Source organism: Mercenaria mercenaria, chromosome 12 (assembly GCF_021730395.1).
Source record: "Mercenaria mercenaria strain notata chromosome 12, MADL_Memer_1, whole genome shotgun sequence".
NCBI lineage: Eukaryota > Metazoa > Mollusca > Bivalvia > Venerida > Veneridae > Mercenaria > Mercenaria mercenaria.
Window position 1 is genome coordinate 2949606 of NC_069372.1, and position 14079 is coordinate 2963684.

A 14079-nucleotide genomic window follows, 5' to 3' on the forward strand; every position below is an offset into this window, starting at 1 on the left:
GGAGAAATGGCAAAAAAAAAAATGCAACGCTATCAACCAATATACAGAAACTTCAGTCGTATACAGTTGGACTATTTTCCTGTAGTTGACAGACTTAAATGACAAAAAGAGAATTCTGGGTAGAAAGTGCGAGAAGAATAAAATATTGATACAAAATGTATGTAAAGGACACATGAACTATCACTGCATTGTTAAGAATTTTCTGGTATTCTGAGCATTCATAGCAGGTATTTTTGCCTTTTTAATCTTGTTACTTTTCCAACTATATAAGTATAGTCCCGGGTCTGTATGACCCTAGTAATATTGGAAGAGTTTGTACTATGTAGGATACACCAAACTGATCGCGAACTACCCAATATCAATAATTGTCTAAAAAAAAGAATCATTAATTATTTATTTTCGGTTTATCAAAATTTCCAGTTTCAGAAATAAAAGGGACATCCATACATGATTCAAGAATTTAAGCTATAAGCTAATGTGTAAACGTTTTGAAAAAAGAATTTTATCTGAACTAAGTAAAGACATTATCAGTTAATATTATAGCATGGACAGACTGGCAATTTATATAAAGTGTCATGTAATAGATACAATAAACAAACGACAACTGGCTGGTTAATGTAAAATTGTGACTTAGTAAAGCTATTCTCTTCCTTTTTTACCCTCTGTACAGCATTGTTATTAAGGTTTTAGGATATTTTTAGATTTAAATCATCAAACTTGTAAAAGAAAAGATAAGGTAATTTTGACTTAATAATGTACATGCTTGTACATTTTAGAAGAAATAAACTCTTGTACGGAATGTTTCAACCGTTGAAATGGGTATCCTTACCTGTATATTATACAGGTACGAAAGTTGCTGCAAGATGCAGTGTATGTTGTACTGATAGATCTGGAGGTGTTAAAACGATGCTGGTGTCTTTGTTGTAGACCCTAGGCAAACGGACAGTCTGATAGGGTTTCATGAATGTTGGACAAAGAGGCGTGAAACTCACAGTTTGAAAGGCTATTTAGATTGCCAATTGGCATAATTTAACATTGAACTATAATGCCATACAAAAGTAAGATTAAGTATGTAAATAACGTCCTCGGTAAAATTAACAAAATTGTATGAAACAATACTTGTTAAGAATGATAAGTGTTTATAAAATACACCTAGGATGACGATAAGTAACTCTAACAAGACTGAGCTGTCGGAGGACAGCAACGCTCGACTATTCAACAGCCTTGTCAATTGAATGAAGAAAAAGGGGAATAATCTTGTAAAATGCAAAACAGGGTTATGGAACCTGCACAGTGCATATCAGCTTATGACAGTGGATAAGTGTGTGGAGTTTCAATCCATTCCCATTAGTGGATACTGAGATACCAGCTTACATACAAAAACAAAAAAATGCTAAGTGGAAAAAGGGGCATTATTTTGAAAAAAAAAAAACAAAAAAAAAAAAAACAAACACAACAAGGTAGAGTTATGGGACCTTCACAGTGCATGTCAGATCATGACAGTGAACAAGTGTGTGAAGGTTCAATCAATTCCCATTAGTGAGTACTGAGATACCAGCTTACATACAAAACCTTAACCAAAAATTTCTAAGTCGAAAAAGGGGCATAATTTTGAAAAAACAAAGCAAAATAGAGTTATGGAACCTGTGCAATGTAAGTCAGTTTATCACAGTGAATAAGTGAGTGCAGTTTCAATCCATTCCCACAAGTGGTTACTGAGATACCAGCTTACATACAAAACCTTAACCAACTCGGGACGCCGATGCCGACGCCGACGCACGGGCGAGTCCAAGAGCTGTACTATTCTTTGAATAGTCGGGCTGAAAACACTTTTTAAAAAAATAGTATGGCGCGGAGCATTACAAAAGCTATTACTATATCCAAATACGATGCATTCGGCAACTGATTAGCTTACGCTATAGAAATCTTCGAAAACTAGATATACTCCAATTTCCCTCAAAACCGACTAAAGCATAAACATCGTGTTACTATGGTGGCTGACTTCTGCCATTTCGTGTGTTCGTGTCGGCGATGCGAAATGTCGAAGTAACGAAAACACGAACGGTCGAAATAATGCATATTTGTTCGTGTCGGCGGGTCGAAATGTCGAAGACACGAAAACACGAAATGTCTAAAACTGCTTACTTGTCGTGTGTTCGCCTTTCGAGGCGAATACATGAAGTAACGAAACATTGAAGGCGAAATAACGAAATTTCAGAGGCGAACACACGAACTTTTGTATTAATCAGTTTTCATGTCGGCGGGTATCAAAACTTTGTGTTGTCGCCCTTCTTTTGCCGTGTCTTCGTGTATTCGCCTCGAAAGTCGAAAGGCGAACACACGAGAAATAAGCAGTTTTCGACCTTTCGACCTTGCGTTACTTCCACTCGCCGACATGAACACACGACAAATGTGCAATGTCGTCCTTTCGCGTATTCGCCTTCCGGTAGGCATGCGCATAACAATTACACATATGCTGCCGAAATGAATATGCTATCTAAATAATGTGTTTTACCATTTATAAAATAATATTTGTCCTAAAACGAAAGATAATGATTTATATTCTATAAAAGATGTCACTGTGTAAATATTTTATCACTAGTATTAAATGTGTACATACATTAAGCTTCTGTCAGTCTTACGGGGCATATCATTACGCCGACCTGAACTTTGAATGCTATCTAGATAATGTGTTTTACCATTTATACAAACATTTTTCTCAATTTATGATAGAAAATGTTTCATATGCAATAAAACAAGTCACTCTTCAAGTAATTCAGTTCTGGTATAAAATTCATTTATACATTACGCCCCATATTGCGCCATTATTATAGTGTATTAAGGCAGACCCTACACGAAACATTTGTCGTGTGTTCGTGTCGGCGGGTCGAAGTAACGAAAGGTCGAAAATAGCTCAATTTTCGTGTGTTCGCCTTTCGCCTTCCAAGGCGAATACACGAAGTAACGAAACTTTGAAGGCGAAATAACGAAGTCTTAATACACGCCGATACGAAAAGTGATTAATACAAAAGTTCGTGTGTTCGCCTCTGAAATTTCGTTATTTCGCCTTCAATGTTTCATTACTTCTTGTATTCGCCTCGAAAGTCTAAAGGCGAACACACGACAAATAAGCATTATTTTGACCTTTCGTGTTTTTGTTACTTCGACATTTCGCCTCGCCGACACGAACACACGAAATGGCAGAAATCAGCCACCATATGTTACCAAAGTTATCTCCAGTTTTTGCAAGTGGTGGTCTCTCAGAGACAAATTGGCTGAAAGCTATATAACTAACTTTGTATAGTGCAGTTGTAATGGACTACAAGGGACGAGAGAAATAACAAGAACACTTTTGCAGAAACATGTTGTGTATGCTGTTTTTTTAAAAAAGTTTTCTTTATAGGCGTTGATAATGTTCATTTCATGCAACACTTTAAAAGAAGAGCGTGAGACAATTATGTATACAATAACTGATCGGTATTAATAATTAATAACCACGATGTATTTATTCTAAGATGTGGTTATTCTATGATGAATCGAAATTTTATCATATTTTAGAAGAAGTTAAACGCCAAAATTGGCCTGCAAGCTTTTCACTTCAATTTTGACAGAAATGTCTTGGATCGTATATATACACATCATAGGCTATTTTTAGATTATGTTAGTATTTGATTGGTAATTAGGATGTGACACCGACTTTCGAACCTTTAACTGTAAAGGAAACCCCTAAGTACCTCCAGGTATTGTGTCAGGCACACCTATGAAGAGTCACGGATTTTGATGTATTGTCACGGGAAATAACTCCATTAACCACTCGGTCCAATCATTTCAAGTCTAAATTATTCTATGTTTCTTTATATCAAGCTGAAAACATCAGCTTATTGATAAATATTCAAATGATCGAAAACAAACTGAAAGGGCAAGGAATGCCTTTCATAACGCTGAAAGAATTTCTAAGATCGGACCACATTTAAAAAAGATATGGTAGTGTGAAAACTAAGAAAATGGCTGTTCATGGAGGTAGCCATTTTAGTGTGTTTGTGACGTCATTTACACGCTGCTGAATTCTAAAATAACCTATTAAATATATTTATTTCATATGTCTCTTGAGTGTAAGCTGTAAAACATAGCAATTTCTTTCATAATGGCTGGTAAAATGGAGAAATTAGTTTAATACAGTTCAAATATGTATCTAGAAATTTAATTAATTCGCCATTTTGTTTTTCGTTGCCACGGAAACAAAATGGCTGCCATTTTGATCAAATATTTAAATCTCATAAATTTCACATTTTAAGCCGATTTTGAAAATTCTTTCACTTCTTTAAATGATTTAAGAAATCCTAGCAGACGGAATTAACATTTGAACTAGGTACTGTTTACCCTTCCCTTTAAAAAGAACTTTTATCACATGTTTGACGTCGTAGGAGTGAAATAAAGCCATTGCATAAATATTAATGATTTTTATTTTGTGCTAACTGGTGAAATACTGAAAAATTATCAGTGAGATATTTCTCTATATCACTCACAGTGCCGAACTTCTTTTTTTTTTCAGATAAAATTATCTACCGTGAAATATATTCTTTAATTAACTCCTTTTGTTGTCTTTAGAAAAACGGTACCCTATGATTATCCTAATATTCAAGCCATACACGAGTCATGTGCAGCTAGACAATCCTATATAGGACATGCTAACTATCATAAAGTTTGCAAAAGAAATAATAGTAATGCTCTAGAAATGTTACCTTGGGCTTGGTTGCTTGGCCTTGCCATTCATGTAGATACGTGCTTCCTTCGCTTTTTACCGGTTCATCGCTATCGTATGGTAGATTTTACTGGCGACAGCACATTTAGTTGGTTGTTGTCTTAGTTTATTATCACAGGACATCAACAGACCAACTCAGCCTTACGTAATATGCCAGCATTTTCGTCGAAATACTTTCCCCAGACAGTTATGTTCCAATTTCCATCCCTATTCGTTATGCCATACAGCTCCTAGATCAATATTTCCATTGAAGCCATGATGATATTTAATTCTGCAGCTTCATTTTCCAAGGACTTTCGTATCTCCAGATGTTTACGTTTTTTATGTTGTTTGTTTTAGTATGACCTTCAGCGTGTTGTAAACAAAGCAAGCTTCCGGTTATTCAATGAACTCACGGCATTACCCCTGAAAAGTTTTAAATATGCTTACTTAACTACTGACATTTGCCACTGTCTGTTGGCCGCGGATTGTGCATTTTTTTAAACAAAACATTTTAATTTTTTTATGCAATTTTGTTAAAAACAAAACAAAATGGCGCCGTTTTGAATTCACGGACCTAATTACCAATATTCGATATCAATGTGCCCAAGAGTCCATGGTAATTTAGCGGACGCATCGTATATAACACGGCAGCCTAAATAAATCCGAATTTCATCATGAAGTATTGGTCTTATTTGAATATGTAAGCATGAAATAAACAGAAAATTCGTTGATCTTCACCAAATAGCATAAAGTAAAAAGAAAATTTGTTTGTTTTCAGTGAGATATCGAAATATATCACCGATAAGGGAGACAATTCTGATATTTTCACTCATGCTACGCCTCCCTTATCGGTGAAGATATATTTCGATATCACACTGCAAAAAACAAATATCCTCTATGACGTTGACGTCGTTTTAAGCACAAGAGCCGTTTGTCGAATTGACTATATATATATAATAGGCAAAGAAAGAAGAAATTTTAATATTTTACAAGTAAGAACTTACATGTGATTAGTGTGTCTTTTCATGCTGAATTTATAAAACTCGTTGAATAAAAATTGATAAAATGCTTGGCAGAGCCTCAAATTCAATCAACTCGACGAGAAAAGACACACATTTCATATACTCCATATAAACGCATGCTTAAGCTTTGCAGCATCTCGCTTTGTTATACTAAACATTACAACCAAAATACCACGTAAGTATGTAACAGGGATACCAGATTTTCTACCTTATGAAGTCTCCCTAATACTTACATGTACGTACTTATGTTAAAAAAACAACAGGAATCTGTTTATCAGTTGCAAATCTACAAGCAAAAATAAAATCCTTTATCTCATTCTACCAGACAGAAAAGAGCAATTAATTTAATTTGCCAGATGAAGATTTTGCGCAGAGAAAATTCCATGATGTGTCGTTCAGGTAAACATACTTTTATGTTTGAAACGCTCTCTGCAGCTACACGCTATTGTTATTCAGTCGTTCGCTTTCATTTGAATATATTTGTATAGAAATATTTGAAAGGAATAAATAATAAGGACCCTAAGGCTGGTAAATATTGATGCTTTCATATCTATGCAAATCTGTGAACAACGGCAATATGTGACAAGTTTTAGAAACAGATAAATGTATAAATGTATAAAACATGTGATATCTATAATGCGTTTAGATGCATGCTGCCTGTATGATGTAATAATTTGCTGCAAAAAAAGGGAAAATTTGTGCCGGAAGGAACGATCTTGTTAATCAAAACGGATATCAAATCTTGGTGTGAGTATTTACTTACATTTATTTGATTCGATTTCGGAGTTAGCATTTGAATTTGAATATTTCGTTATTTATGAAAACTGTACCTATTAACATAGCGTGGGTATCTACCTAGTTCACTATAAAAAGCAGCATTACTTGCGCTTTGTTCAACACCCAACATTATTTTACAAAACTGAACTCTTTCGAGATCCTTTGACTTTGTAAAAACCCACACTGGACAGGCATAATTCGATATCGAACCAACAAATGAATAAAACAACTGAAGTGCTACATACGCACACTGGATAACCGGCTATCCTGACACCCGCTGGACAATAAAACCCCGCTGGAAATGTAACCCAGTTGTAAGTCGGTAGGTAAAGTTTTTCGTTTATTTCTATAGAAACGAAGACAATTCTTGCAAATCAACTGGACAATTTTGTCAAGGAATTGACATGGCTTACATTTACAATTTCTGAGTCGAAAACGATCGTTATGTTTTTAGAAGTTCCCTAACAATTTCTTCAGTTTGAAAAACTGAGCAAAAATCCGAAGTTTTGGGCAAATTGTTTTCTTTATGAATAGCCTGTGAAAACTTTTATCACCTGGTTTAACAGATGTGTCTTTTCAGAACACCTGTGTGAAGTTTTCGGGTCCTACGTTCTTTCTGAAAAAATATATTAGCCGTTAAATAGGCATGGTAAAAAAAAAAATGACGAAAACGGCTGCTAGTGCTGTCGCTGAACTCGGATGTTAACATTTATAGACTATCCATTAACTCCGATGATTTTGAATACCTTTGTATGTAAAAGGTGTTACAGGCAGTGATTTGACGAAAACGTAATTATTTTTAAAAATAGCACTTTCATTTCATGAGGCTTTATGACTATATTCCTTCACACACGGGATCAATTTTAACCTAGTACACGCGTTCTTGCCATTTTATCGCCATGCGAAAGTTAACCATATAGTGTTTTGTTTTGTTAGGCTTGCAGACACACCGAAACATTTCAATACACATTGCCACTTTTCCAGCTTTTGATGGTGAAGGAAAACCACTACAGGTGCCTCCGGCTACTACAGAAAGTACTTTCACCTCGAGTTTTGCAAGTGCAAATGATTGCGTCTGATCGTCAGTCCTTTGAATTTAGTTTGAAGGATTCAGTATCTTTAATGAGACTCAAATATCCGTTAACGTTCTTGTTTTGAAAAGTGTTCTTAGTGCTAGATAGGTGTATAATCTTATTTGTTCATTCATAATTATTGCTCCTAATGTAAATGTGCTAATTTGTTTTATTCATTAACACCTTTCCAACAAATACCAGTTTATACATGGTCTAAAACTGTAAGTTGTTGATGTATAGAGGCAAACGGTTGTAAACGATTGTTTCAAATCTAAATAAGCAGAACTTTGACTGTTTTAAAGTCACATGACTGTTTTAAAGAATAGTGTTCATTTATCAAATCAGTTATTTCTTGTCATGCCAGCCACATGTAGCTTTAATCAGCATACAATGTATAACAAGGTAGATCGGAACTCTTAATAAAGTTAATAACTTAGTACATGCATGATCCATAAACAATATAACATTGAATTGATTTTGAAATTATAATTTCTTGAAGATCTATAAGGCTCGCTTCTTCTTTTTTTTTCAAAATCATTTTTTATAGAATTCATAAAAATGGATCTGTGCGAAAAACTGAAATCTTCGCGTCGGTAACCATTGAAATCATAATAACGACCTTGAAGGATATTTTACGACCGAAAACAGGACCAAATATGTTATACATTAAATGATTTCAATGAATTCTTTAAAAATGACAATTAATCAAAGATAAGATTTCTTCTGTTCAAACCGGTTACGTTCACATAAAGTTTCTAACACCCGAAGAAGCCTCGTCTGCGAAGGACTAGTGATGTTCCGAAGTGTGGTTTGCCGCTTCCAGTATCTAATTAAATACATTTTGTATACAGTGTATAGTGTTATATAATGAAATTAGTAGTATAATCCCAGTAATAATTAATTGCTTTAACTTTTTGTCATACCTGCAGCAATTATTACCTGGTAAATAGGTTTCGTTAGCAATTTACACAGTAACATCTGCTTTCCATCGGTCATTTTTATATTTACTTTTATCAATATTGACAGATATAGTTACTGAACAACCCTTGTGGAATGTCAGATCGGCTCGTTTTTTTCTTTCCGTCTAGATGTTTAGATTGTCGTCAAGGACTAAATACGCTACGACTTGAAATCACAATATACTGACGATACTGTGCATTTCTGGAAGATCATTGTTCGTTTTTATTTTGAAAAACTATTTTTAGGTACTATGGTTTACATCTCTATTGAAAGTGAAAGTAATACACAGTCAAGTCAAGAGCAACTACCTTACAGACGACAATTAAATGGATCAACTTACGACAAATGGCGGCGACTTGGAAACGTCCGTGGTTAAAATAGCCTTCCCTCATCAAGGTGTGTAGATAATTTTATATTCATTTCAGACATGAAATAATTAGAAATGAAAAGAACATTGTGATACAATATTTCCAGCGGTTCTTAAAAAGTGCTTACATTAGAACAACAAAAAAGCACGGTAGACCGTAGTTTGATATCTCGAAAATAACTTTATGCGTCTTTGTAACTTCAATGTCAGGGTGACATCAGTCTGTTACCTGGCCATATGTGCTTTGCATAAATGTATAATGTTGTTTGTTCGTAATTTCAATGATAATAGTTTTGCCAATTACCACTTACCAATGCACGAAATTACAGCAATTCGTTTGCAAGTTCAACAATCACTTATATCCACCAACAGCCGACACAGAACAAAAAACGCAATTCCTAAATTATTCAGCATCAGATAAACTGTTTTCGTAATATCGATTTCAGCTTGTCTTAGAAGTTCTTCTGATATTACAGATAAGATCTTCTATTGTCTACGTGGGTCATAAAGTGAATTTGACCTGTTGCAATTGAGAAAGCTAAAACGAACTCCACTTAGCTTATTACGGCTAATTAATCGAAATGCATCTTACAGTCAAAGCGAAGTGCCCGTTTTTTGGTAGATAAGTATATTGATGTTTACCACAGAAAGTCGTTAAGGAATGATTTCAAAGTAAGACAAGCTGCAATATATGATGGTTAAATGAGTTAAACGTAATAAGATTAGTTCCTCAGATAGTCGTTTATACTGAATTTAATATTAATGAAACCTGAAACAAGCCAGTCTAATTACGTAACCGTTATGTTATGCAATAACTTCAAGCATACCAGAACTATTCACATTTTTAAGACGTCTCAGTCAATGCAAAAGTTTCATTCTCTATGGCGCCCTGGTGTAATTTAGAATACTCGTGGACGGAAACTGGGAAGTGTTGTTTTGTAATCTTTCTATGGACAGCAAAAGGGAATTGAAGACGTGACTGCTGGTATGTAACTGACTTCATCTGAGAGAATATTTTTCTATCTTTTAATTTTAGGTATATATTGTATATAAATTAAAATGCTCATTTAGCAACGAGCATACCATCGTAAAATAGCAGCGGTAATGGAGAAATGCATACAGTGCATTGTCAAGCTATAAACAATTATGTGCACAAGCTTTGTTTGAAAGAGATAAATTGCTAAAGGTCGATCGGGATACTTCGTAGACAATTTATAAAAAAAAATGTGAGTGTATCACCGATTTTTAGCTCATCTGATTTTTTGAAAAAAAATGATGAGTTATTGTCATCACTTGAGCGGTTGTCGGCGTCGGCGTCTGCGTCGGCGTTGCCTGGTTAAGTTTTATGTTTAGGTCAGCTTTTCTCCTAAACTATCAAAGCTATTGCTTTGAAACTTGGAATACTTGTTCACCATCATAAGATGACCCTGTACAGCAAGCAACATAACTCCATCCTGCTTTTTGCAATAATTATTGCCCCTTTTGGACTTAGAAAATCATTTTCTTGGTTGAGTATTATGTTTAAGTCAACTTTTCTCATAAACTATCAAAGCTATTGCTTTAAAACTTGCAACAGTTTTTCACCATCATAAGTGGACACTGAACATCAAGAAACATAACTCTATCCTGCTTTTTGCAAGAATGATGGCCCTTTTTAGACTTAGAAAATCATGGGTAGGACAATATTTCTATTACACAAAAAAAAATCAGATGAGCGTCAGCACCCGCAAGGCGGTGCTCTTGTTATTCTTTTCTTTCAGTAATGACTGAAAAATGGATGCTGGTTTTACTCATCGTTGGCTGCACCTCACTCGTGTTTCTCATTTGTTTTCCTATTGACTTCTATCTTTACCGACGCCGTAAACGTCTTGTAAGAGAACGGAAGAATCTTACCATGTACAGACCCCATCAAGCCTCGAATAGAGCGGCACAATATCATGCAAAAGTAACAGTTACAAACGTGTCGGCTGAAATAGACTATAGTAAAATAAATGAAATTGAGCAAAGGAAATATCGTGCTCGAAGAGGCGTGACCAGATTTTTGAGCATGCTTAGAAAAAAATCTAGCGCAGAAACATTAGAATTTCGAGGGCCTTTGCCAGAGAGGTCATTGTCTGAGAGTTCAGACTTATACGTGAAAACGATTTCGGAAATGGAAACGGGAACAATTGATAATCATGAAAACATTTATAATAAAATGAATGACAACATTCATAACATTACAGAATGAACTAACAGGAAGTTCAGAAGAGAAAAATACACATCGTATATCATATGATGACGATTATTTTGAATATAGTCATAAGAAAATGTTCTCAAGTGTCTCCAAGGCAAAAAATGAAAATCAGGAGTGTTTCAATTATAAGAAGAAAACGTCACACTTAGAGAATTGTTATGATAAAACGTTGTCACAACTGGAGGCAAATCATGTGAAGAAAAAGTCACACTTAGGAGTCAATCATGAGAAGGAAACATCTCGCCTAGGGGCTCTTGAACCTCTTGAAAAAACGATAAACGTTCTAGGAGAAACAAGAAACAGACATCGATTCACTATTCCAATTTGCCGTAGAAATGAGGAACATTTGGAACCGGTGAATATAGTGGACGAAACTTACAAAGACGTTATTCACAACACTGACAAAAATCGTAAGGAAGTTGTTTTTGCAATGTCATCTGCTACAAAATTGACTGGAGATGACGCTGACATTCTTACACACGATTATAAAAACAGAGGATTTAGTACGGAAAAGGCATGTAAAGACGTTTTAAGCGATACTGCATTGCTGTTTCAAACAGTCTCTGATGCAGATGACAAACAATTTAAAAACAAGAAAACCTTGACCCATTCCCAATCTGAACAATGTTTAAGCGGACATTTTAGCAACTCAAAACGTTCTCATAGGAATGGACGAAAACATAACGTTGTCTCTCCCGTCAGTAAAGATACATTTATCTTTTCAGAGATGCAGAATGAAGGAAATTATTTAAGTGAAAGGACAAACGATATCTCCATCCCTATAATTTCAGAATATTCGGTAACGTCAAAAGTTAAAAGGAAGAAGAGGAAACCTTTTGGGAAAAAGCACTGCTCAGATTCTATGATAGAGCTCCACTACGAAAAAGAGAAATACTAATTGTGTACGCATGTGTTGTGCATCTATGTCGTATTATCATTAATAAACTTTTATTTGCCATAGTGGGTTATTCTTTGAACACGTACACATATGGACCGTCCATAGCTCTAATATTCCCGCACAAAATTGTTCTCCACCATTGCAAGACTCGAACTGGGGTCATTTTCATCATCCATATACTTTAGAAAAATCAGTTATTGCTTTTACTCAGTCTTGTGATTACCTTTAACTGTACTATAAAAAGACAAAGTATGATTTTTATTTATTTATTTATTATTTAATAAATAAATGGGCAAACAAACGTTTGTGTGTTTTACGAAAACATCTTTTAATAACTTCGAATTCTTCTTGTTTCCAGCCAATCATATAGTAACACTTTCTGGTTTCCAAGTAGGAGAATGTTGATTGATTTTCAAGTTCTTGGTTCAGCTTTGCTGGGCATCCTAATGTCCTGATTTTCCTAAAACAAAATCATTTTTATTTTTGTCTATCAGTCATCCGCGACTATTAAAAAACGAGAAAGTCTTACCGTATACCGAGTGCATGATTATCCCTCATTCTATAAATACATTTTTAAAATTTGTTACCACAAAAGAAGCTTTTGGTTTTTGAAATTATATTGGCAAAAAGCAAACCCACAACAGTACGTATATGGATTTTCATGATCTTAAATCGGGTGTCCCGATAGGCAGTTTTTTTCTGAATCGGATGTACACGTGGGAAGGACGAACGATCTTCTGCTAGCTTCCTCTGATAAAAGAAGTAGACGTCCAGATCGAGAATTGAAACCACAATAGTGAAGGGACAGTATTTCTCGACCCTGACTTTATGTTTATGATTCAACCCGTTTTATGGAGGTCACAAGTTGTCTTTGGTTTAGCAGATACGCATACAGACGACTAAGGAAACTGGAAAATAACACAAGGTCTCTAAGAACGTTTCCAAGTTTATTATTAAATTCTCAGTATGTACATGACATAAACATGAGATTCACATTCAAATAATAATAATAAAGACATATGATCAATAGAGGATAACTCTTATTAAAAAAGTGAAGGAATCGGCGTTTAAGTTGTATTCATAATCTATACAGTAATTTATTACATCTTATCAAATTTAGTATTTAAGATCTATAATTACTTCATCATCAATCAGTAGCTAGTTTGTTTTTTTTGATTGGTCAGATTATTTGCATGCGCTTCCGTGTAGAATTACAATGACCATAAATATGTTACTAGGTCAGAAACTAAATAAATGAAACTAAACAGAATTTGTTGTCTCAATACCTCTCATGTGCTCTCACTAAATGATCATAAAAGGTGTAGCTATCCTAGCTTCAGGGAAGTCGTTAATTGGCTTAATCAAACGTTTAGCTTTTGGCTATTGCAGCTAAATTACTTCCAAGTCTATTCCTTTTCTTATTACTTCGTAACTAAAATGCACTGTTGATATTACTAAAACTTCTTGTTGCCACCCACTTTGTTTTAAAATCAACAATAATATTACAGTTACGGTCGAGAAAAATAATGAACGAATAATCTAATCTTTTAATGGAATGTGGGAATCAAACTGAAAACAATTCATTTTAGTATACAATACACTGAAAGTGCTTCTTGTTATGAGAAAAGGTCACTCATCAATCACAAAAAAATCGTATCTTAGCATCAAATACAACAACGAAACAGTGATCGCGCCATTTCTTGAATCCCAGCATGTCAACGTGTTTGACTGATTGTACAGTCTCTGCTTAATTGATGATACGTAATATGTCGTTATTGTCTTCTAGGAATAACTATATAACTGGAGAGATGTCAATATTTATGTAACTACGAGCGGTATTATCTGCTTATAGTCTCTATGATATATCAACAATGCCGTAAACAACTGAAGAGTTCACGATTCCATTGAATGTGAGAAATACGGACATCTAGCATGCATCAATACTTGGTAAACCTGACGTGTATCATTATTTATTATATACATGTATAAATCCTGTCAAAAA

At 34.6% G+C, this 14079-nt stretch overlaps 1 protein-coding gene across 4 annotated transcripts; it reads left to right on the forward strand.

Moving 5' to 3' along the window:
• The first annotated feature begins 6095 nt into the window (after positions 1-6095).
• LOC123535091 (uncharacterized) lies at positions 6096-13240 on the forward strand. 4 transcript variants are annotated; one of them, XM_053518985.1, is made up of 4 exons: positions 6172-6513; positions 8822-8972; positions 9420-9928; positions 10704-13240. In XM_053518985.1, exon 4 carries the CDS (start codon positions 11145-11147, stop codon positions 12075-12077), a length of 933 nt encoding a protein of 310 aa, XP_053374960.1. In that variant the 5' UTR covers positions 6172-6513; positions 8822-8972; positions 9420-9928; positions 10704-11144; the 3' UTR covers positions 12078-13240. The 4 variants fall into 4 exon arrangements, with proteins under 4 accessions (XP_053374961.1, XP_053374960.1, XP_053374958.1 ...); XM_053518986.1 differs by lacking the exons at positions 6172-6513; positions 9420-9928 and adding an exon at positions 6096-6165; XM_053518983.1 differs by lacking the exon at positions 9420-9928.
• Positions 13241-14079: the final 839 nt, after the last annotated feature.